Raw genomic sequence first — 26702 nt, 5'->3', positions numbered from 1 at the left:
TTTTTTCCCAATGAAACAATTTCAGGAAATTCAAATCGCTATGTGAAACAAAGTAATGTTTATTCAGAGTGGTATGCTTCATAGCACCACTGGCACAGTACTGTTTTTTTTAACTCTTCCACCAATGTAGTTTCCAATAGATGCATCCAGGACATATGAAGTAAATGTCATGTTCCCACTTCCACCTTCTCTTATCCTGAGTTAGTGCTGTAACAGATGTTTGAGAGACATTCCACTATGCAGCCATTTAATTGTTTGCGCTTACTGCATGAAAATTTTTATTTCCTCACTCTTTTGAAATTTGCATCTGATTGTTATTTTGTTCCCCTTTTTTTGCATTAGAAATGACAAATGCCATTGTTTCTAATGTGTTTTGTTTGTTATGACTTGGTATGGGCCCATAATCTCTTACAGTTTCATCTACAAATGATTTCTCCACTGTGTACAAAGTATTCGGTAATGAAAAAAATTATGAAGAATTTTTATAAAAAATCAAGGATATTTGAAAATACCCCGAAGTTTACAGTGAACCATTAAACATTTTTACTTTCATTACAACTCTGCCAATTACCACATTTGGACACCTTGGTTATAGATGTTCAAAGAGAGCCACAGTTTGATAGTATAGAACTTTCCTTATATGATGGTAGTAGAAGGTGACTGATTTGCTTAGTAGTCCATGAGAGAATAACACATACATTACAGGAGTTATTGTGAATAGTGTTATAAAGTAATAGTGAACACAATTGTGTCAAACTACTAGCTTGATAGTACATATATGTTTAGAGATATGTCTTCTAGACACTTAGTTTTTCCACAGAGTTGTCTCTCTCTCTCTCTCTCTCTCTCTCTCTCTCTCTCTCTCTCTCACACACACACACACACACACACACACACACACACACACACACACACACACACACACACACAGGGATCAATGAAGGCAAAAAATTGATCAAAAAACTAAAATATTGCTGGATTTGTGTTTGATAAAACTAATAATCTGTCACTAACCACCTATTTAAATGACAAATTAAGAATGTTCATTTCACATCTTGGAAATGTACAAGAGTTATGGTTAGTGTTCAAATACACAATAAATCATGCCCTGTACAAGTATCTACCAAGATACTGTATGTTTATAAATTAGTTATACAAAAGTAACCTTTAATTGTGAAAAAGGTAAATAACTTACAGAAATAGAAGGAAAAGGTGGATTGCTACTCACCACATAGATGACACATTCAGTTGCAGATGGGTTCAACGAAAAACACTCATCCATTAGTTTTTGGCCAACACCATCCTCAAAAAAGGAAAGACACACACATTCTTTCACACTAGCAAGCATATCTCTTGCACACATGACGACCATCTCCGGCAACTCTGACCAGAATGCGGCTGTCATGTAGAAATGAAGCAGCAATCTGGAGCGGGCAGACGGGTGGAAAGGGATAGTGGGGTACAGATGGGGGGAGAGAAGAGTGCTGTCTGGTGGAGGGTGCAGGGACTAGATTACCAACAGGCACAGCACTGGGAGGCTGTAGGGACAGGGCAAGGGGTGAGGGAGGAACGGTAAGTGAGAAAGGACTGGAGCAAGGAAGGGGAAAGGTGGTTTGGTGCCTTGGCTGAGGGTGGCATACAAAGCAGGTGAGGCGATGAGAATAAGAAAGGGGTGATAGGACAGAGGGGATGGAAAACATTGGGGTTTGGCATTTTGGGAGGCGTGGCAGGTCTCTTCTAGATGGCCCATAAACAAGTTGGTGTAGGAGGGTGCCATGTTACTGCATCTCTGCCATCGCAGCCACCTGTCTTTCCTGATGCTTCGTCTATTGGCAATCTAGGTTCTGCACACTCCACCAGACAATGCTCTTCTTTCCTCTCATCCATACTCTGCTATCCCTTCCCATTTGCCGCCTCCTCCAGGTTGCTGCTTCTGCTCTACATGACAGTTGCACTCTGGTCCGAGCTGCTGGTCATAGTTGTATGAGGTGTGCTTGCTTGTGTGAATGAATGTGTGTGCATTTTCCTTTTGTGCAGAAGGCTTTGGCTGATAGCTAATATGTAAGTGTGTTTTCATTGTGCCTCAACATGGCATCGTTATGATGAGCAGCAATCTATCTTTTCCTTGTTTTGTTGATATTCCATTGTTTAACCTACAGAAATCTTTGAGACAGTACTGGACGCAGGATATCTTCTAGTTTTATTTTACAGATGTTCAGTGTAGCTACTTTTTGTAACACAATGAACATCCTATCTGTAATCAGTTTCCTGCCTAATCCTATGAAGCAAGTCGTCATGTATAGTGACAGCTGCAAGTGCTATCTGTTGTCACAGCTCATCAAGTTTCCTGGAAGCAGACCTCTGTCTTTAATGTAACCTCACACACATAAGTCCATTTCACCATGTCCAGTCCAAGTTCACTCATTCCTACGGAGATATGCAACAACTTCACGTGATAATGTAGTGGCATGCAATCTTGCTGGAAAATAAATTCTGTCTGTAATCTGTTGTAATTGAGGCATTAGATAATGCTCAAGGACAGCAATTACAGTTTATTTGGCAAAAAATAAAGGGTTGTAAATCTTGTTACAGCTTACAGTGCAAGAAACTTACCTTAGATGAGTCCTGTTCATTTTCAATTGCATGACATGGTTTCTGCTCACCCTATATCCAAACATTATGCCGATTCACTTTACCACAGCTGTGGAAGGTGGCTTCTTCACTGAACACAAATTTATTAAAAAAAAAGCCTTCAGCCTGCATTTTGTCAAACATTTCTGCTCAGAGCTCAGCTACAAATTCTTTGACACTTTCTCTTCCAATTTGTAGGATTTGAATGACAGGTGTTTGTGTAATACCTTCCACATGAGGCATACTGAACTCTAAGCTGCCACATCTCATCAATTTATCCAGGCTACTAAAGACTACTGAACTTGTTCAATTCGGCATTAGAAACTGCTTGTCGACCCTTATCTGGCGTGCTGATATGCAGATAGTTCTGGTGAAATGATTATACCAATTAACCATAGTTAGTCTGTGTGCTGGTAGTTTGCAGTATACAGTCCTCAATTGTCTCTGAACTGTGGTAGTGGATTTGGATTCATGAAACCATAAACAACATTTCACATGCTCTGCACCATTATACGATTCCGTGGTGACTGTTGAAATAACTCATTCGTGCTTGCTGCCTACTGGGAATGTCAGGAACTAACAGTCTTAAGTGGGAATAGAACTTGAATATATACTGCATTGAATGCTGTATCAAACATTTCTATAAGTTGTTCACAATTAAAAGTTACTTTTGCACAACTACTTTACAAACACCTGGTATATTATGTTTAAAAGAGAGGCCAATTCAGCCATAAATTCTACATAGAATCTAATAAAAAAAACAATGAGGACACACTTTGGTTTAATCTCACTATTTGGAGCATGTTGTGAAAACAGAGAAATTTAGTAGCAAGTCACACATTCCTCAGGAAGGCTGTGTATGAAGACTACAGTAATTTCCACAATCATATCCTGGTGAAACATTACATTTGTCATAAAGTCCAGGAAAGTTTTGGTCCTGCCTAAAATCAATGTATGTGTCTAAACTTTGCATACAGCCTCCCGTAGATCAGTCTAATTTTGAAACTGAAACACACAGAAAGTTTGCCTCTTTAACTCTGTGTGGTATTTCAGAAAGTATTTGCATAGTGGGAACTTATTACCATATCACCATTTGGATACTGCACAAATTCACAAATGAGTGATAATGAAATAGCAACTTGTAATAAGCACACAGAGTATTGAAACATAATTACAACTACTTGATGTGAAAAAGACATAAAACACTTTTAGAATTCCTTGCTATATTTAAGGCAGTGGATATCCATTTTGGGAGAGCAGTGATTCAAATACTTTACTGATTATTCTAATTTGAATTCCTTAATTTTCCTAAATATATTAAGATTCTTCTGAATGGTTTCTTTGAAAAGGGCATGCTCAGATTCTTTCCTCACTCTTTTTCTACCTGACATTGTGATCAATTTGTAATGACAGAACAAATCCAAATATTCTTCTCATTTCATTTTAATTTTAATATGCTGTGGGAATAACACCCCTCATAGTCTCAGGCAGTATATATTTTACATACACTACGTGAACAAAAGTATCCAGACACCTGGCTGAAAATGACTTACAAGTTTGTGGCGCCCTCCATCGGTAATGTTGGAATGCAGTATGGTGTTGTACCACCCTTAGCCTCGATGACAGCTTCCACTCTTGCAGGCATACTTTCAATGAGCTGCTGGGTTTCTTGGGGAATGGCAGCCTATTCATGAGGGAGTGCTGCACTGAGGAGAGGTATTGATGTTGGTTGGTAAGGCCCGGCATGAAGTCGGCATTCCAAATCATCCCAGAGGTGTTCTGTAGGATTCAGGTCAGGACTCTGTGCAGGCCAGTCTATTACAGGGATGTTATTGTCATTTAACCACTCCACCACAGGCCATGCATTATGAACAGGTGCTCGATCGTGTTGAAAGATGCAGTTGCCATCCCCAAATTGCTCTTCAACTATGGGAAGCAAGAAGGTGCTTGAAACACCAATGTAGGCCTGTGCTGTGATAGTGCCACGCAAAATAACATGGGGTGCAAGACTCCTCAATGAAAAAACATGACCACACTATAACACCACCGCTTCCGAATTTTACTGTTGGCACTACACACGCTGGCAAATGACTTTCACCGGGCATTCACTATACCCACACCCTGCCACTGGATTGCTACATTGTGTTCCGTGATTTGTCACTCCACACAACATTTTTCCACTGTTCAATCATCCAATGTTTATGCTCCCTACACCAAGCGAAGCGTCATTTGACATTTACCAACGTGATGTGTGGATTATGAGCAACTGATCGACCAAGAAATCCAAGTTTACTCACATCCCCACTAACTGTCATAGTACCTGCAGAGGATTATGATGAAGATTGGAATTCCTGTGTGATGGTCTGGATAGGGATCTGCCTATTACATATTATGACCCTCTTCAACTGTCGGCAGTCTCTGTCAGTCAACATATGAGGTCAGCTTGTACACTTTTGTGCTGTACGTGTCCCTTCATGTTTTGACTTCACTATCACATCAGAAACAGTGGATCTAAGGATGTTTAGGAGTGTGGAAATCTCGTGTACAGGTGTATGACACAAGTGACACCCAATCACTTGACCACGTTCAAAGTCTGTGAGTTCTGCAGAGCACCCTATTCTGCTTTCTCACAATGTCTAATGACTACTGAGGTCACTGATATGGAGTACCTGGCAGTAGGTGGCAGCACAATGCACTTAATATGAAAAATGTATGTTTTGGGGGTGTCCAGATACTTTTGATCACATAGTGTATGTTACTGTGATACAGCTACACAGTAAAATAGTTTTCAGTATTAAAAAAATAAAAAAATAAAAATCCCCTCATTCGAACTGTGAAATCACCCCCTATGACTTCTTCAGTAGAACAATAATACTTTTCCATTTGAAGAATAAAGAGCAATTTTTTCAGGGACCAAGCTTTATGTTAAATATATTACTGCCATTGAGTTTATTGTGAGTTTTTAATCCCACGTACTTTGATGTTTGGCCATAGAGTTTTAAACTGTGTGTTGAATGTTTAATATTCTGTCTATGATGAGTACCATTAATTGAACAAAAAACAGTAATTTTCAACTTCTTGTAGATTTTTATATAAGAAAATGAAGATCTTAAATTGGCACAGGGAAGGGAGGGATAGTGTTTTTAAATTGTTTTTATGGTAAATGACAAGACAACCTTTGTTTGGTGAGAGACATATTCTCAGTTATTTTCTTTTGCCACAGTAGGTGACTTGTACTTATCTACATGTAACCACTGTGAAGTGCATTGCAGAGGATTCTTATAATGGCACCTTGTGATATTTATTGATTTCCCCCAGAAGATTGTCATGATGAATAACCAACTCAAAGCAACAGTCATAAACCATCTTTCTGGTGTCCATGTTTGTGGCAGTTGACAAAATACACATTGCAAATGCTAAGTAAGCTATTCAGTTTATTTGCTAAGTAGTATATGAGTACCTTCCAATTAAATCTCTGTCAAATTTTAGACATACGAACATTAAATGATTTGTTTTTGTAATTTTACATTGTTTAATAGCTGTTAAGAAAAGTACATAAAAGACACAATTGTAAGTCATTACAGATTGTTGCTGCAGTCTTTAGAATTCTTATCAAGCAGGGCTGTAAACAGACATTGGAGGTGTTTAGAGATATGCTGTTAGGATCATAATTAGTCAGGATAGCTCATATAAAAGTGTAACAGATTTGCTTAGGGAATTTATGTGGTAGTCCTTGGAAGAAAGACATTCTTATTCTGGTAAAACCATTTTCAACAAATTTAGAGAACTGATATTAAAGGTAGATCATGTACAATTGTGTCACTGCAGTCAGTTGTGGGTAATGACACCATTGTTGTTGTTCACTATTTGGGTAGTGTGGGAATGATACTGAGGAGGATTGGAAAATTAAATCCTAATGGTGACTGACACATACTTAATGAGTAATGTACTGCATTACAAGTGGAATGAGCTTGTTTAAGTAACAGTATCTATCAAGTCCTGAGGTGGCTAACATCTCATTGAAACATATTCTAAATCTACACCCATACTTTACAAATCACTGTGAAGTACATAGAAGAGGGTACTTTGATTCTACTAACAAGGTCAACTCCTTATAGCACCCCCTTCAGATTTAGTGGTTAGTTGGCCCGTTGGATAGTCTGTCAAAAAATAAACACACATTAAACATGAAAACAGGAAGAACGTGTACTAAGCTGTGGAAAAAAAAAAGAAAAATAGAAACAGTGAACATTACAAATTTAGTATGTGTAATCTCGAGCATCACTAACAAGACTCGGGGTGTGGTTATATGGTTATGGTGTTAGGCTGCAAATGAGGACACCCAGTTTCAAATCTAGCTTATGCTCAACATTTTTTTTTTCACAAAATTGTGAACTGTCCATCTGATCATTGACATTTTGGTTTCCTGTTTTCAAATTTCTGTATGTATCATGGAGTAATGTCTGTTTGCAACAGCAATGTGTAACAAAGGGACTTACATACATACATACATACATACATACATACATACATACATACATACATACATACCTCTTATTTCTTCTGCATAGGTACCATATGTTACGCCTTTTGCATTCCATTTTAGAAGTTTTGACTCATGAATTCCAACATTGTAACATAGTTCACACTCGTTTATTTGTTACTTTCATTCCTGTGAGAGGTCTTTGCAGCATCCCACCTGTTGTCACTATTTATCACAGAATATGAGCCATGTGGTAAGAATATATTCCCATCACAAGTAAATGTCATAAGTAGTGAGGGCAGGTGAGATGCCGCATAGACCTCTCACAAAAATGAAAACATCAAACAAACGGGTGTGATCTATGTTACAATGATGGAATTCAAAATGTCTAAAATGGAATGCATGAGGCGTAACATGCGGTACTTGTGTAGAAGAAATAGGAGGTAAGTATGTCTGGAGGTCTCTTCATTACACACCTCTATTGCAAATGGACATTATGCCACGAAACACATACAAAATTGAATACAGTGAACAGGCACATCAATGACTGGACAGACAGTTCATAATCTTGTGAAAAAAGTGTTGGGCATGAGGCAGATTTGAAACCAGATCTCCCCTTTTGCAGTTTAACACCGTGACTACATGACCATGACCTGAGTCTCGTTAATGTCACTCGATATTGCACATATTAAATTTGTAACGTTTACTGTTTCTTTTTCTTTCTTTTTTCCACAGTTCTTCCTGTTTTCATGTTTGATCTGTGTTCTGTATTTGATGGGCTGTCCAGTGGGACAACTTACCACTAAATCTGAGGGGGGTGTAATGCGGAGTTTCCCTTGTAAGTATTAAGGTTTCTTCCCATTACATTCTTATATGTAACACAGGAATAATGACTGCTTAAATGCCTCTGTGGATTTTGCAGTCCCTATGGGAGTGATACATAGGGGGCTGTAGTATATTCCTAGATTCCTGCTTTGTAAGCAGGCTTTAACAGAACAGTTGATGTCTCGTCTTTAAGTTTTTTCAGTGTGTCCATGGCGCTAACCTTTCTGCTATAACTGCTTTATGTCTTGTTACTCCTTGAGCAATATTCTAGGCTGGGTAGCATGAGAGTTTTGTAAGCAACCTCCTTTGTAAACTCATTGCATTTTTTCAGTATGCTTCCAGTGAACCAGAGTCTACCCCTGGCTTAACATACAGATCGTTTCATTTCACATTCCAGCAGATTGTTATGTCTAGGTATTTGTATTAGTTGACTAATTGCAGTTGTGACTTGTTGATAATATATAGTCAGAGGATGCTATGTACTTTCTTCATTTTGTGATGGGCACAGGCTTGCATTTATGAACATTTAAAAAGAACGTAGCAAATCTTTACACCACTTTGAATTCACACACACACACACACACACACACACACACACACACACACACACAAAACTCCATTATAGAGAACTGTAATATCTGCAAAAAATCTGGGGTTACTACTAATAATGTCTACCAGGTCATTAATATAATCAATATAGAACATGAAAAGGTTCTGAGCATAGTTCCTTGGAGCACATCTGAAATTACTCCTACATGTGTCAGTGACCTTCCATCTGAAATAGTATGCTGTCCTCATTGCCAATAAATCCCCATTTCAGTCATAAATTTTGTTTTATGTTTCAAGTGATGAAACTAATATTACTGAGCATTGATGTGATACTGAGTTAAATGATTTTCAGCAGTTAAGAAATATTGAATCCATCTTATCATCTCAAATGGTGGTTTGAGGTGTTTTGTAAGAAAAGTAAGAGTTAGATTTCATATGACTGATGTTTTGGAATCCATGCTGGTTTGTGTGGATGGGATAATACTGTTCAAGATATTATGGTTGATGGGTGACATTTTCATGTATCATCTTGTAGATGAGTGTGATCTGCTTTCTTCCAACTTCTGAGTTTAGTTTTTTTCATGGTAGGGATTGAGCTAAGGTTTAATGTATTTTAAAGAAAGGCTAACTCGGTCATAAATTTTGTATAGAATCTGAAAGGGGTTCCATTGAGGCTCTGGAACCTTGTTCTGTTTTGGTGATTTATGATGTTTATCATTCCTACTGAGATAAATATTTATATCATACATATTTGTAGTAATGCAAGAACTGAACTGTGGGAATACACCAGAAAGTTCCTCTGCAAAGAAATATTTGAAAATGGAGTTATGTGATTCTACCTTCATTTTACTACCCTCAGTTAAAGTTTCTGTGTCATGAATGAGTTGTCTGGACACTGACCTCAGTACCACTGACAGTTTTTACTTATGACCTGGATTTCTTTGGGTTTTGTGGAAGATCTTTCAATAAGTTCAATTATGGTAGCCACTGAAGCCTTCACACATTGCTAATTCAACAGCCAAACACATTTCATTTAGCACTTCTCTGCCTGTAGCTCTATGCTTCATTTCACATCTATTGTGCAACAGTCACTGTTTTTTAGAAGTTTGTTTACAGTCACTGTCTACCACGGCTAGGCCCCTTCCATTATAAAGTTTGCTGGGTCAGGTGCTGGAACAGCTGTATCATTTGAAAGCATTTGTATCATGGTATGTTTATAGAGTCTTATAAAAACATGTAAGTTTCACTAAGACTGTAGAAAAGAGAACATTTAAAGTAGAGAAAATGGTAAATAAGAAAATTTGAATACAGCAATTTGTTGGTGGATGCACTGTGAACTGAATCATGAAGATAATATTCAGTGAGGTAGTGATCAATGTTCAGGGAAATGGCGTAAAATTCAGCAGATAAACATGACCTAATAAATGGTATTAAGGTGTTGAGAAAATTGATGCTTCAGCCAGGCAGTTAGTGGAAAAAGTGGCAAAGTGGCTCACAAAAAGTTTAGAGTTAAAAGGAACCAATCTCATCTTCTTAACTATATCCGTGATGTAATATAGGTTCACTCCTCACATGTTAACAAGTTACTGAAAGGTTTATGTTTTTTTATGCTGTTCATGAAAATAGATCATGAGCTGAGTGGATGGAAAAGAAATGCTGCAGATAAAATGGTTCAATAAAATCTTTTGGAATTATTAACATCATCAATTCAGTGATTGTCCATGATGTTTCAGGAAGCTTATTCTCACCTTCCATCCTCTGCCACAGTGCCAGCAATGCAAAGTCCATGTCATTAAATAGACTTACTTGTGGCAGTGGGCATTTAAATCTCATAATGGGTACTCCATAACAAGGTAATGGCCACATTGCTTCACTGTTTTCGTGCTTGGCCAAATACCAGTTATGTCTAATATCAGCTACTGCCCACAGTAGTTCAGCATTATGGTTAATCTTTCTTACTGCTTTCAGTGTTGATTGCCTAGCTGCACTGAGGGTAAATTTCTCGCCCTGATTACTGAAATGTGGTGACTTTCATATTTCATTTGACTGTTTAAGTAGACTGTCCCAGAAACAACCCACCAAACACATAATTGATGTCAGACAGTGCAGATTTTCCCGTCTTGTGGAGCATTTACGTCCATTGCAACAGAATGAGACACATTGTAGTGTTTCCATAGTACATGATTTGCCACATTATTGGCAAGGAATATGACTGACTCTGGCTGTTTGAACCTATAAGTTATCTTTGTCAAGGTTTGTAACCCAAGAACATTTGATTGTGTTAACAGGCTACAGATAATCTTCACATGCACAGCTAAAATGGCCATTTGAATCAGCATTATTGGTAGTGAAGGAGAGGATATAGGCAGTTACAAACTGGATTAGAAGGAAGGTAATATGTATAACGATGTGTCAACTTTGGTGTGATTGTAAGATTGCTTTCCATTGTGGCCTGGATAGAGCCATTGTACAGATGTAATGAGGGGTGCTGCAGAATTAGTGTCTTTAGAGTTTGAAGACTGTTAAGGATAAGCAAAACATGCAGATTTTGTGTGTGCCAGGGTGGTTGGCTGGAAGATTCCTTGCTGTTAGTAAAAACACTAAATTCCTGTGTGGAATAATAATTACAGTGATGCATACTATGGCATGTAGGGTGATATTGACAGATAATTGTTAAATACAGCTGTCACTTACCAAGTGGCTGCAGGAAGTAACACTAACAAGAGGTTTCCATAACCTAGTGAGCAAGAGAGGAGGAAAGCTTGAACTAATTAAGACTGTAAAATAACCACGATTAAATGAGCCCACAGTGTTCTTAACGTTTCAGTTATACACACATAAAAAAAAAAGTTTTGCATCACCTTGGTTCCAAAAGTTCCAGAACATGTACAGAAAATTGGAATAGAGATGAACATAAACATATTTTCCGCCCTTTTTATTCTCATGAAAACCACGCATTGCATGTTGTACTACTATAGAGCAAGGCCTACAGAGGTGGTGGTCCAGACTGCTATACACACCAGTACCTCTAAGGAAGTCATTCACAAAATGTGCATGATGAGGGTGTGAATTGCCATCCATGAAGACAAATGATTCGCCAATATGCTGCCGGTATGGTTGCACTATTGATTGGAGAATGGCATTCACGTATCGCACAGCTATTACGGCACCTTCCGTGACCACCAGCAGCGTATGTCAGCCCAACATGATGCCACCCCAAAACAGCAGGGAACCTCCACCTTGCTGCATTCACTGGATAGTGTGTCTAAGGTGTTCAGCCTGACCAGGTTGCCTCCAACCACGTCTTCGACGGTAGTCAGTTTGGAGGTATATGCAACGCTCATTGGTGAAGAGAACATGATGCCAATTGTGAGCGGTCCATTTGGAATGTTGTTGGGCCCATCTGCACTGCACTGCATGGATCTTGCTGTGGACATTAGGACTGAAGTTCCGCGTCATGCAGCCTATTGCTTACAGTTGGAGTCGTAACACAAAGTCCTGTGCCTGCATGAAAAGCATTATTTAACATGGTGACATTGCTGTCAGAGTTGCTCCGAGCCATAATTCGTAGGTAGCAGTCGTCCACTGCCGTAGTAGCCCTTGGCTGGCCTGAGCGAGGCATGTCATCTACAGTTCTTGTCTCTCTCTGTATTTCCTCCATGTTTATTTATTTATTTATTTATTGTTCCGTGGGACCAAATTAAGGAGAAGTCTCCATGGTCATGGAACAAGTCAATACATGAAATTATAAAACGATATTAGAAACAGATAAAATGAAGTATAAAAAACATATTCAGGTGACAAGTAAGTTTAAATAAAGAAAATCAACAATGTAACACAGGAATTTGCTTAATTTTTTTGATCTTCCTGGAGCTCCTCGACAGAATAAGAGGAGTGAGCCATGAGGAAACTCTTCAGTTCAGACTTAAAAGAGTTTGGGCTACTGCTAAGAGTTTTGAGTTCTTGTGGTAGCTTATTGGAAATGGATGCAGCAGAATACTGCACTCCTTTCTGCACAAGAGTCAAGGAAGTGCATTCCACATGCAGATTGGATTTCTGCCTAGTATTAACTGAGTGAAAGCTGAAAACTCTTGGGAAAAGGCTAATATTGCAAAAAACAAACAGCATTAAAGAAAATATATACTGTGAGGGCAATGTGAGAATTCCCAGACTATTGAATAGGGGTTGACAAGAGGTTCTTGAACTTACACCACATATAGCTCGAACAGCCTGTATTTGAGCCAATAATACCCTTTTTGAATCAGAAGAATTACCCCAAAAAATAATACCATACGACATAAGCGTATGAAAATCTGCGAAGTAGACTACTTTTCGTGTTGAAGTGTCACTTATTTCGATACTGTTCTAATGGTAAATAAAGCAGCATTTAGTTTCTGAACAAGATCCTGGACATGGGCTTTCCACAACAGCTTACTATCTATCCGAACGCCTAGGAACTTGAACTGTTCCGTCTCGCTTATAATAGGCCCATTCTGTCTGATCAAAATATCGGTTCTTGTTGAATTGTGAGTTAGAAACTGTAAAAACTGAGTCTTACTGTGATTTAACATCAAATTATTTTCCACAAGCCACGAACTTATTTCATGAACTACATTATTTGATACTGTTTCAATATTACACACAAGATCCTTCACTACCAAGCTGGTGTTATCAGCAAACAGAAATATTTTTGAATGACCTGTAATACTAGAAGGCATATCATTTATATAAATAAGAAACAGCAGTGGCCCCAGCACCGACCCTTGAGGAACGCCCCACTTAACAGTGCCCATTGGGACTGAACATCACTACCACTGTTAATATTCTGGAGAATTACCTTCTGCTTTCTGTTCTTAAACTAAGAGGCGAACCAATTGTAAGCTACTCCCCTTACTTCATAATGGTCCAACTTCTGCAGAAATATTTTGTGGTTAACACAGTCAAAAGCCTTCGTTAAATTGAAGAAAACTCTTAGCGTTTGCAACCTTTTATTTAATCCATCCAAAACCTCACAGAGAAAAGAGAATATAGTATTTTCAGTTGTTAAACCATTTCTAAAACCAAACTGAACATTTGACAGCAAATTATGTGAATTTAAATCCTCCAGTAACCTTGTATATACAACCTTCTTGATAACTTTAGCAAACATCGATGGCATAGAAATAGGTCTATAATTGTCAATATTATCCCTGTCTCCCTTTTTATAAAGTGGGGTCACTAACCAGTACTTTAATCAGTCAGGAAACCGACCACACCTAAAGGAAAAGTTACAGATATGGCTAAGTACTGGGCTAGCATACATAGAACAATACTTCAGTATTCTGCCAGATACCCCATCATATCCATGAGAGTTCTTGGTCTTTAGTGATTTAATGATTAACTCAATCTTCCTCTTATCAGTATCGTGGAGGAGCATTTCAGGTAACAGTCTCGGAACACTTTTTTCTAAGAGCGCTATATGATTCCCTGTTGGGACTAGGTTTCTATTTAGTTCACCTGCTATATTCAGAAAGTGATTATTAAATACTGTACATATATGCGACTTATCAGTAACATGGACATTCCCACTACGCACTGATTCTATATCCTCGACCTGTCTCTGCAGACCAGCCACTTCCTTTACGACACCATATTGTTTTAATTTTATCCTGAGACTTAGTTATTCTATCTGCATACCACATACTTTTTGCCTCCCTAATAACATTTTTAAGCACCTTACAATACCATTTGTAATGGGCTGCTGCATTTAGATTCTGACTGTTTCTAACGTATTGATATAATTGCCACTTTGTTCGACAAGATATTCTTATCCCTCTAGTCAGCCACCCAGGCTGACTGTTTGTGCTAGTACCCTGTTTTGAACATTCTAACAGAAAGCAACTTTCAAAAAGCACAAGAAAAGTCTTGAGAAAAGCATTATATTTATCGTCTACTGTATCAGTGCTATAAACATCTTGCCACTCTCGTTCCTTTATAAGGTTTACAAAGGTTTCTTCAGCAACTGGATCAGCTTTCCTAAACAGCTGATGACTATATTTAACACATGTTGCAGCACAAAAATCTTGTAGAGTTAAAATTTGTGCATCATGATCTGAAAGGCCATTCACCTTTTTGTCTGAACAACATCGCTTTGGTTCACTCCAAGACGCCCGGACACTTCCCTTGTTGAGAGCACAAAGTAACAATGCACACACGATCAAACCAAGATATTGACCATCTAGGCATAGTCGAACTATAGAGAACATGAGCCTTGCTACTCCTTCTTGGTGGAATGACTGTAACTGATCGGCTATCAGCCTCCTTGGTCTGATATGTGCTGCTCATGCATGGTTGTTTACATCTTTGGGCGGGTTTGGTGACATCTCTGAACAGTCAAAGGGAGTGTGCCTGTTATGCGGTATCCACAGTTAATGTCTATCTTCAGGAGCTCTGGGAACCGGGATGACGCAAAACTTTTTTTGATATATGTATTATTTGGCTTTATTTGGACAGATTAAATTTATTTAAATATTTAAGTTCATATTACAGTACAAGTCATTTCTCCACCGTGCCATCCAGAACAGAATGTACTACCTTCTCTCAAAGCTAAAACTATAACAACCTGCTGTGGTGCGCACAGCCACACAAATGCAACAGTCGACTAAGTCGACTACCGCGGCAGAGTTAAACAGCGCCTGCAACTTACTGCCGGCGTGTTCCACTAGCCGATGCTAGAGGCGTTCCCACCAAACATTCACTCAGCCATGAACTACGCACGTGCACAAGCCTTTTTCCGGTGCAGATGGTCACACTGTGATATCACCATCCACCAATCGCAAACGGCTGCCAATCATCACTCCGAAATCAGCGGAGGAAGACTGCAGCTGCTGTGTTAAATAGCCGAAAGAAAGGGAAACAGGCGTCTTTCGGCCAACCGTGGACTGCCGCCTGGAAGATACTTCGACGCAGCCAGAACGTCCAGGTGCCACGTCTTCACTACACAGGCCTTTGACCCCGGACTCTGCACCCGTTTACTTCCTCGGCACCCGCTGGAAAGGGTCGAGAGAAAACCCGACAAAGGACTTAAATTGAGTTCAGTTACTAATATTTCAATTCAGTTAGGTGGCATATTCTTTGGCTTGTTATAAAATTTTGGTAGGAGAAGAAGCCTTTTGTTTTCGAAGAAAGTTTATCTTTTTGTAAAATTAAGTGGAGGCCTTGCTCCACCTAATAAAAATTTTTGTCTGCACATGGGTGTTAATCTGTGGATATAACACAACCAATCTTAAGTCATGTCACATCTGGATACTTCCTTCCACAAAGCTGCATGATTATTAGTTTTCATATCTAGCACCTTTTCTGGAAATTTTATATCTCCTGTCCTACATTGTGGATTATGGCAAGTTATCACATTCCCTGTTATGCATATGATGCAAAGATGTGTATAATTCTGTACCATTTATTCTCTTTAGAAACATTAAACTAGTCCCTAATAAGTTACATTTGTTAATGTTCATTGTATACGACTGTCGTCTTCTTCTTCTTCTTCTTCTTCTTCTTTTGTTTCACTCTCTTTGGGGGTACGCTGGATCAATCATTTTTTTGTGCGTTGTCCTTTTCTTAGGGCCCAGTATTTCTTCATTCTTTCTGATCTTCTTTTCCTCTCTTCCTCCAAGATGAAAGGTTTGGACTTTTGTGTAGATTTGTCTTGGAACCTTATGTTTTCATCTTTAGTAATTAATTTAGCTGTTCGATCAATCAGAGAATTTTCTGAAATATTTAATTCTACTAGGTCTATCTCAGTTTCTTTAAACCAGTTGGGTTTCATTTTGCGGCTACGGAAAAAGTCAAAGATTTGTTTAGTTAAACTGTTGGAATTCATTCTGAGAAGATGACCATAAAAACTTATTCTCCTTTTTTGCATAGTATCTGAAAGTTTTTAATTTTTCTTGTAGACAGTTTCATTTTTGATGTATATAATCTTATTGTCTTGAAATTTTGGCCCAATGATTTTTCTTAAAATTTTTCTTTCCTTTAGCTCAAGTTTCTCCATTTGGCCTTTGAAATTCATGTTTAGTGTTTCTATTACATGCAGTGCTTCTGGCTTAATCACTGTCTTGTAATATGTAATTTTGGGTCCCCATGAAAGGGATTTTTTGTTGTATGTATTTTTTGTTATTTGGAAGGCCAATTCAAGTATATTTTTTCTGGATACCATTGCTTTGCTTTCCCCAGCATTCCAACTAATCCATTCTCCGAGATATTTGAATTCATTTACTATTTCAATCTTCTGCTCTTGACCTTTGAGGTATTTACATGACTGCTAGATGTTTGTCACCATCTTAGTTTTTTCAAAGCAAATGCGAAGACCTGTTTTAGCTGCTTGTTTCTTTAGTTCAAGGATTTGCTCCCACGCTTCTTTCATTGTTTCAGCAAACAGGGCCATATCATCTGCAAAAGCAATGCAATTTACTTTTAGGTTCTTCTTTTTGCAACCCAGTCTTATACCACTCTTAATATTTGTGTTCCATTCTCTGACTACTTTCTCAAGTGCACAATTCAACAGCAATGGTGAGGGCCCATCCCCCTGTTGCACTCCCGTTTTTATTTCAAAGGGTTCCAATAATTCGCCCATAAATTTAACTTTCGAAAATGTATTTGTATGGGTCGCTCTTATAATATTAGTTGTTTTCTTATCCAAACACATTTCTTCCAGGACTGATAATAGAGATTCTCTATCAATCGAATCATATGCTTTTTTGAAATAAGTGAAGGAGATTATGTATGTCTTTGCCGTTGATTTTTGGTATGCCGTAATGTTTTGGAGGTTTAGTATTTGTTCCGAACATGATCTACCCTTTCTAAAACCTTCCTAGTATTCCCCAATTTCAGGGTCCAATTGCGGCTCTGCCTTGTTCAAAAGGACTTTAGAAAGAATCTTGTACGTTATATCCAGTAGTGATACTCCTCTGTAATTTTTGGGGTCTGTCTTCAAACCTTTCTTGTGGATACGGTGGAAGAGAGCTGTTCTCCATTCAGCGGGGATCTCTTCTTCTTTCTGGATTTTATCGAAAACTCACTTAAGGGATAACTGCATTTTTGTCAGCCTTTTTCCACAGTTCGGCCACTATTTGGTTTTCTTCAGACGCCTTGTTGTTTTTAAGTTCTGAAATGACCTTCTGTAGTTCTTCAGTTGTTGGTGGTTCTGAATCCGGCTTCTCACTGTTGTTTCGGATGGATTCAAATTTTTCAAGGATGGGTTCTCAATTCAAGAGTTTCTCAAAGTAGCCTGCTAGTATTTTGCAATTTTCTGTGTTATTGTGACCGATGGTCCCATTTAAATCTCGAAATTGGAGGATGAGTGCTTTGTATAGTGATAATCTTTGTTTGAAAGTTCTGTAAAAGCTTCTTGTGTTTGTTTTAGCAAATTCTTCATCAATTTGGAGGAGAGTTTTGTTTTCAAGTGTCTTCTTAATCCTTTTTGTATTTTTATCTACCAGTTTTCTAACTGTAATAAAATTCAATCTGCTTTCTTCTGTTTTCTGTGATTGCCAGTTTTGCCATGCCTGTTTTCTTGTTTCAGTGAGTGCATCACATTCCAGCGACTACCAGGCATGTTTTTTACTTTTTACGTTAGGTGCTATCCATTCGGCTGTAGTAATGAGGTTTTCCTTGATATCCTCCCAGCTTTGTGTCTGAATGGTTTCTGTTGCTTCTGTGAATTAATATGATTTTAATATCTTTTCTGTACTGTACTTCCAACCCTTAATTTGTTTCATGCTGCGTTTCCTGTTTAGGATGACTTTGAACTTAATTTTAGAATGGTAGTGGTCTGAATCCAAGTTTGCACCCCTGAGCCCTGACATTCATGATTTCTTTGCTAGAAATCTTCTTGATTGCCACGTGATCAAGTTGAAATTCCCCGAGGCTAGGATTTGGGGATATCCATGTCTTTTGTCTTCATGGCAGTTACTTGAAAGCTGTGGAGTTAAGAATTAAATTGTGTGCTTGGCAAAGTTCTGTTAGCCTCACACCATTTCTGTTTGTTCTCTTGTGTGCAGGATAGTCTCCAACTATTTTCTTATGTGTGCAGGATAGTCTCCAACTATTTTCTTATATCTTTTTTCTTTACCAATCTGTGCATTAAAATCTCCAAGAAGAATGATGATGTTTTTATCTGGAATTTTCTGAATAATGTCACCTAGATGATTCCAAAAGGCCTCCACTTTTTCTTTGTTTTTCCTGGTATCCTCATATATAGGGTCATGTGCATTGATAATTGTGTAGATTTTGTTTGTGCTTGTGAATGTAAGACTTGAGATTCTTTCTGATTGGGAATCAAAGTCAACTATTGAGTTCAAGATTTGTCTGTTGATTATAAAGGCTGTTCCAAGATGTGGTACATTTTTCATTACTCTTAGTCCCACTTTCCCTTTGTATATTCTAAAACCTTCAGAATCGAATGTATCTGTATCCATGTATCGTGTTTTTTTAATGGCTGTTATGTATACATTCTGGTTCTTTCGCATATCTGTTAGATGTTTTAGTTTTCTGGTTTTCAACAATGAGTTTGCATTGAAAGTTGCTAGGTATGTTGATTGCTTATGTTGAAATTTGGATGAGATTCCAAGACACTCCGACTTGTCTTTGTGCAATGTTGCAGACTCCCCAGAATCCGAATGTCTGCTGACGTACTGGCATACGGTGGATCCTCCACCAGGGGTAAAATAGTTTACATCACACATTTCCATGATTGGTGAAAGTTCTTTTGGGTGTGGCCCAAAGGCCACAAAAAATACAACCAAGATTGTGAGTCCTGGAGGTAGTTCTTCCACTCTCTCTGCCGTTGGGAATCTGAACTTCCTCTTCCGCCTTTGAGTCTGTTGACGAGGTTTCACTTAGTAATCCTAGGCAGGGGACCTTACAGGGTGCTACCATCCAGTGCCAGATAGACCCAGGTTTTTTAACGAGGTGCTACTCCTCCCCCACCTCCTTCCTCATCACTTGCGAAATGAGGCCCCGGACTTGGGACCTGCAATGGTGGAATTGTGTATGACTTTCATCCTAGAAGAACTACTTTTTTTATTTCTCTTTGCATTTTCATCATTCTAGTCATGTCACTCATTTTAATGAAGTTTCCTTACTGTTCTTTTGCCTACTCTCTCTCTCTCTCTCTCTCTCTCTCTCTCTCTCTCTCTCCCTCCCTCCCTCCCTCTCCCTCTCCCTCCCCCCCCCCCTCTCTCCCTCTCTGGTGTGCACCTATTTGGGTTAATGGTCTACAGTTGATCCCCAGAACATAGCAGCTTGGTTACTCACTGATACATTCCTGATAATAGCTACTAAAATCTAAGCCAGACACTTTATTCCGATATTCAAACTAAATATCTTGCAGTCCTTTTACTTCTTCGTCAATGAAATGCTTACCAAAGTTGCCTTATCAAAGACTAGCCTAGCCCACTCTGTTAAATTACAATGCTGTGCCGTGTACTGCCATATGTTCACTTCCAGTTAGAAAATTAATCCAAGACTCACATACAAGAAAGACAATTTTTGCTTTACTGTGTCCCCCTTGATTCAAAACATTCTCCTCTATGCACATTACCCCTCCGAAAGATGAAACATAAAAATACCTTAATAATATGAGATTGGCCAAAAGTACCACCATTCCAGACAGGTATGTTGCTCAATATTGTGGCATATTATTTGTTAAGTTTTGAAAGGACACGAATCTGCAGTCACTTAAGCCAACTATTTGACCACGGTGTACTTCCTTTTAGTCTCTAAGCAGCGACAAAGTGGTCTTCACTCACCTTCATATCAGACACTGCCCAATGACACATGCTTAAGGCATGGAGATCCACAGGATTGCAGTGTTTGTGGTGTCTCAATCACAGTGCACCATGTTTTGACATTGTGTTTTTGCATGCTGATAGGGGAAAAACTTGGGTAACAGAAGAAATATTGAATTTAATTGATGAAAGGAGAAAATATAAATATGCAGTAAATGAAGCAGGCAAAAAGGAATACAAACGTCTCAAAAATGAGATCATCAGGAAGTGCAAAATGGCTAAGCAGGGATGGCTAGAGGACAAATTTAAGGATGTAGAGGCTTATCTCACTAGGGGTAAGATAGATACTGCCTACAGGAAAATTAAAGAGACCTTTGGAGAAAAGAGGACCACTTGTATGAATATTAAGAGCTCAGATGGAAACCCAGTTCTAAACAACGAAGGGAAAGCAGTAAGGTGGAAGGAGTATATAGACGGTCTATACAAGGGCGATGTACTTGAGGACAATATTATGGAAATGGAAGAGGATGTAGATGAAGATGAAATGGGAGATATGATACTGCGTGAAGAGTTTAACAGAGCACTGAAAGACCCGAGTCGAAACAAGGCCCCCGGAGTAGACAACATTCCATTGGAACTACTGACGGCCTTGAAAGAGCCAGTCCTGACAAAACTCTACCATCTGGTGAGCAAACTGTGTGAAACAAGTGAAATACCCTCAGACTTCAAGAAGAATATAATAATTCCAATCCCAAAGAAAGCAGGTGTTGACAGATGTGAAAATTACCGATCTATCAGTTTAATAAGTCACAGCTGCAAAATACTAATGCGAATTCTTTACAGACGGATGGGAAAACTAGTAGAAGCCGACCTTGGGGAAGATCAGTTTGGATTCCGTAGAAATGTTGGAACACGTGAGGCAATACTGACCCTACGACTTATCTTAGAAGCTAGATTAAGGAAGGGCAGACGTACGTTTCTAGCATTTGTAGACTTAGAGAAAGCTTTTGACAATGTTGACTGGAATACTCTCTTTCAAATTCTGAAGGTGGCAGGGGTAAAATACATGGAGCGAAAGGCCATTTACAATTTGTACAGAAACTAGATGGCAGTTATAAGAGTCGAGGGGCATGAAAGGGAAGCAGTGGTTGGGAAGGGAGTGAGACAGGGCTGTAGTCTATCCCCGATGTTATTCAATCTGTATATTGAGCAAGCAGTGAAGGAAACAAAAGAAAAATTCAGAGTAGGTATTAAAGTCCATGGAGAAGAAATAAAAACTTTGAGGTTCGCCAATGCCATTGTAATTCTGTCAGAGGCAGCAAAGGACTTGGAAGAGCAGTTGAACGGAATGGATAGTGTCTTGAAAGGAGGGTATAAGATGATCATCAACAAAAGCAAAACGAGGATAATGGAGTGTAGTCGAATTAATTCGGGTGATGTTGAGGGAAGTAGATTAGGAAGTGAGGCACTTGAAGTAGTAAAAGAGTTTTTCTATTTGGGGTGCAAAATAACTTATGATGTTCGAAGTAGAGAGGATATAAAATGTAGACTGGCAATGGCAAGGAAAGCGTTTCTGAAGAAGAGAAATTGGTTAACATCGAGTTTTGATTTAAGTGTCAGAAAGTCATTTCTGAAAGTATTTGTATGGAGTGTAGCTATGTATGGAAGTGAATCATGGACGATAAATAGTTTGGACAAGAAGAGAATAGAAGCTTTCGAAATGTGGTGCTACAGAAGAATGCTGAAGATTAGATGGGTAGATCACATAACTAATGAGGAAGTATTGAATCGGATTGGGGAGAAGAGAAGTTTGTGGCACAACTTGACCAGAAGAAGGGATCGGTTGGTAGGACATGTTCTGAGGCATCAAGGGATCACCAATTTCGTATTGGAGGGCAGAGTGGAGGGTAAAAATCATAGAGGGAGACCAAGAGATGACTACACTAAGCAGATTCAGAAGGATGTAGTTTGCAGTAGGTACTGGGAGATGAAGAAGCTTGCGCAGGATAGAGTAGCATGGAGAGCTGCATCAAACCAGTCTCAGGACTGAAGACCACAACAACAACAAGGGGGAAAACCTTTGATTTACCAAGGGACTTGTGCCCAATTTAATTAGACAAAGGTTTTAATGTTGCTGGCTCATCCTATTAATTTTGCAATCTACCAGCCATCTTTATGCCATCCACTGTTTTATTTTTGTTATTAATATATGACAATGGTATGAATAGATATTCTGGGTATTGGATGCGAGATTTTTTATTACCGTTGCTGTAGTTATGTGCCCTGTACTTTTTGTTTTAACAAGATAACTACTGAAAGCAAACGGCACTGATGACCATGTGATTTAACGCCCAACAATTTTTAATCCATCCATCCATGAATTTCTTGCCCAGACAGGAGTTATATAATTTATAATCAAGTGCTGTATATGTGGCGTTATTGCTTCCATGTCTTGTGCTATTGATTTTTCACAGTAATTGCAAATTACATCCCTAACAGAAGCACATTTTTGATGGTCATCTGTTAAGTGCCCTTATTTGAAACTGTTATTGTTGTTACTTTTTTCAGCTGGAAATATTGTGTTAGATGATTGGAAAATACCTGGACAGTTAAGATAGGAAAATGAAGTTTGAGACAAATTCTACGGCTGCCCACGTACATCACGCATAAGGACCACAAAGAATTTTTACAAACCTAACTTGCATCATACTGGTTTTTCAAGTACATATAAATTTGAAGAAAGCCAGAGCATGTGATAGATATTTAGTAGAAGTGAGTGTATCCAGACCTATTCATCATGAATGTTGAGTTGCCTAGTTCGGACCCTGGTTATGCTCTTGATTGTATGCTGTCAGAAATGAGACACTAAGCACTTCAGTAGGCCTGTTAACCAAGTTGTTTATTTTGTATCTTTATGGTAAGAATGGATACATGGATTATAAATATTTATGTGTAATTGTAAATAAAATAGAAAGAAACTTCCACATGGGAAAAATATATTAAAAACAAAGATTCCAAGACTTACCAAGCGGGAAAGCGCCGGCAGACAGGCACATGAACAAAACACACAAACACACACACACAGAATTACTAGCTTTTGCAACCGATGGTTGCTTCTTCAGGAAGGAGAGGGAAAGACGAAAGGATGTGGGTTTTAAGGGAGAGGGTAAGGAGTCATTCCAATCCCGGGAGCGGAAAGACTTCCCTTAGGGGAAAAAGAGGACAGGTGTACACTCGCACACACACACATATCCATCCGCACATACACACACACAGACACTAACTATCATCTAGTGTGGAGAAATGTTCTCATTTTTGAAAAATAAAATTTTTTTCCCCAATTTGTCATTATACAGTTTTAAGAATGAACTGCATTGGATTTTAATTCTTATACGCTTAGCCATTATTGAAATTGCTTTACTCTTGTCCTTAGTGCTGCGGAAAGAAACAGCTGAGCACTGCAATAGAATGACTGTCTGTGTATGTGCGGATGGATATGTGTGTGTGTGCGAGTGTACACCTGTCCTTTTTTTCCCCTAAGGGAAGTCTTTCCGCTCCCAGGATTGGAATGACTCCTTACCCTCTCCCTTAAAACCCACATCCTTTCGTCTTTCCCTCTCCTTCCTGAAGAAGCAACCATCGGTTGCGAAAGCTAGTAATTCTGTGTGTGTGTTTGTGTGTTTTGTTCATGTGCCTGTCTGCCGGCGCTTTCCCGCTTGGTAAGTCTTGGAATCTTTATGTGTAATTGTTTTTCTGAAAGAGACAGACACAATCATTGGTCAGGTGATACTGTCATGTTGATTGTATGCTGCTAACTATCATCTAGTGTGGAGAAATGTTCTCATTTTTGAAAAATAATTTTTTTTCCCCAATTTGTCATTATACAGTTTTAAGAATGAACTGCATTGGATTTTAATTCTTATACGCTTAGCCATTATTGAAATTGCCTTACTCTTGTCCTTAGTGCTGCGGAAAGAAACAGCTGAGCACTGCAATAGAATGACTGCAGAGTATAAAAAATTAAAAGTTTTTATATCATATCTTTCTACAATGATGCATATAGAACCATTACTTTTTATGTGCAGGCTGTGATGGAACACTTGTCATTGTACCAGCACTGGCTTTGGTGGACAGTGCTAAAGCCAAAGATCACCAGTGGTCTACGACAGAAGTGACAGTTTTTCCTTCAGTCACCTCTCCCCCTGCTGCTTCATTGTCTGCTAGCAGCTTGGCTAGCTCTGTCAATGGAAGTCCACTCACTACTCGCCGTATTTCAGCAGCTCGACCAACAGCAGTTGTGTGGTGGCAGAGCATTATGGGCTGCCATCATACAGCTATTGTAGGAACAGAAACTGGAACCATATTTTTTGTGAATCTCTCAACAGGTGTCCAAGTGGGCACAACCTATGTAAGAGATGCTATAACTGAACTACACATGTGCCAAGACAACAGTCTCGATGTGATCTTCTTACTGGTAAGTGGGCATTTCTTATATGCTTCCATAAGTGTAGATTATAAACATGCAGGAAAGTGTGACAGGACTGCTGCTGTTCTCTATGTACATCAATGATTTGGTGGTCAGGGTGGGCAGCAATCTGCAGTTGTTTGCTGATGATGCCATGGTGTATGGTAAAGTGTTGAAGTTGAGTGACTGTAAAAAGATACAAGATGACTTAGACGAAATTTCCAGTTGGTATGACGAATGGCAGCGAGCCCTAAATGTCAAAAAATGTAAGTTAATATGGATGAGTAGGAAGAACAAACCTGAAATGATCAGATACAGTATTACTAGTGCCTTGCTTGACACAGTCAAGTCATTTAAATAGCTGGGCGTAACATTGGAAAGTGGTATGAGTTGGTATGAGCTTGTGGATACTAGAACAGGCAAGGAAAATGGTTGACTTCGGTTTATTGGGAGAATTTTAGGAAAGAGTGGTTCACTTATAAAGGAGACCACATACAAGACACTGGTGCGACCTATTGTAGAGTACTGCTTGAGTTATGGGATCATCAAATCGGATTGAAGGAAGACATTGAAGCAATTCAGAGGTGGGTGGTTAGATTTGTTAACGGTAGGTTCAAGCATGGAGTCATGGAGATGCATCGGTAATTCAAATGGGAATCCCTGAAGGGAAGCTGACGTTCTTTTCGAGAAACACTATTGAGAAAATTTAGGGAACTGCCATTTGAAGCTGATTGCTGAAAGATTCTACTGCTGCCAACATACATCACAAGCAAGGACCACAAAGATAACATATGAGAAATTAGGGCTTATATGGAGGTGTTCAGATAGACATTTTTCTCTCACTCTATTTGCGAGTGGAACTGCAGGGAAAATGACAAGAAGTGGTTCAGGGTACTCTCCACCATGTACCATATGGTGGCTTGTGGAGTATCTGTTTGGATGTAGATATTTAATGAAGTGATTTTATTGTAATTTTTCAAATGTGATTGTTTTGTGGATTTACCCTGTAATGTTGAGCAGTCACACTACTGTTATAATTCTTTTACCCTTCTTGGGTTTTCAATAACTAGCAATTTTACTGTCATCTACATCTCTCTAATACTGGTCTACTTATGAAAACACTATTGACCACAAAAAATGTTACACCATTAAGAATTCCTATTCTCTTGCCATTAACAGCAACAATAAATAAATAATTTGTGTATATTTTTTATGTTATAGGCCTGTAATAATTATTTTCCAAAACTAAAAGATGTAGTAAACACATTCACAAATTACACCCAAATTAAGGGAGCAATCTATGCATTTTTGTGGTATTTTCTGCTGTAGTACACTCCTTCAATCTGGAAAGTGATCACAGCAAAATGCTGGTGGAACATACGATTTCATACATGGTAAAATATCTAACAAATGAGCTTACAGTGACAAAATCAACAACTACTTTACCATACGGAAAACATGAATATGCTGTTAAATGTTTGATCATATGTGGTACATTGGCATGTAGTACTAGTAGTATATGGAATGAATGATGTTATTTAGGCATATAGGCACATCCTAATTTACAATGATGTCACACAGTAGTGGAAGATATTGTTTTGATTGCGACCTTCTAGCATCAGTTTGAACGATTGTACATGATGAGCAGTAGTTGACAGAGAATGTATGCAGTTTTGACTACGATGACTTACTTGACATTCTAAATGACAATATCTTCTACATGATAGTTTTGCTTAACCAAAGTCATAACTCTCCTTTCACCCAAGTTCATAACTTTTTTGTCAATAATAATGCAGCAACATATCCACACAATTTTAAGCCTTTTTCATCACACAAGCAAACTGTGTCTGGTATTGCACGCCCATCTATCAAGCTTATTGCCAACATAATATATTTGTGATTATCAGTTGTCAGTTATAAATGAACATCCTCAAGAATTCAGTTAGAAGTAAATTATAGACTCAAGCTAATAGAAAACAGA

The 26702-nt window shown here is 38.6% G+C and overlaps 1 protein-coding gene across 4 annotated transcripts in view; it reads left to right on the top strand.

The window, feature by feature from the left end:
- Positions 1–26702, top strand: part of LOC126334689 (uncharacterized) — a 405460-nt gene that overhangs the window by 44407 nt on the left and 334351 nt on the right. For all 4 annotated transcript variants that reach the window (XM_049997175.1, XM_049997176.1, XM_049997173.1 and 1 more), the window contains exon 3: positions 24342–24730. In XM_049997175.1, the coding sequence (XP_049853132.1) occupies positions 24342–24730 (389 nt within the window). The remainder of the gene's footprint in view (positions 1–24341; positions 24731–26702) is intronic.

This window comes from Schistocerca gregaria, chromosome 2 (assembly GCF_023897955.1).
Source record: "Schistocerca gregaria isolate iqSchGreg1 chromosome 2, iqSchGreg1.2, whole genome shotgun sequence".
NCBI lineage: Eukaryota > Metazoa > Arthropoda > Insecta > Orthoptera > Acrididae > Schistocerca > Schistocerca gregaria.
The sequence above is the reverse complement of the archived record's forward strand: the minus strand, read 5'-3'. Positions and strand labels throughout refer to the sequence as shown.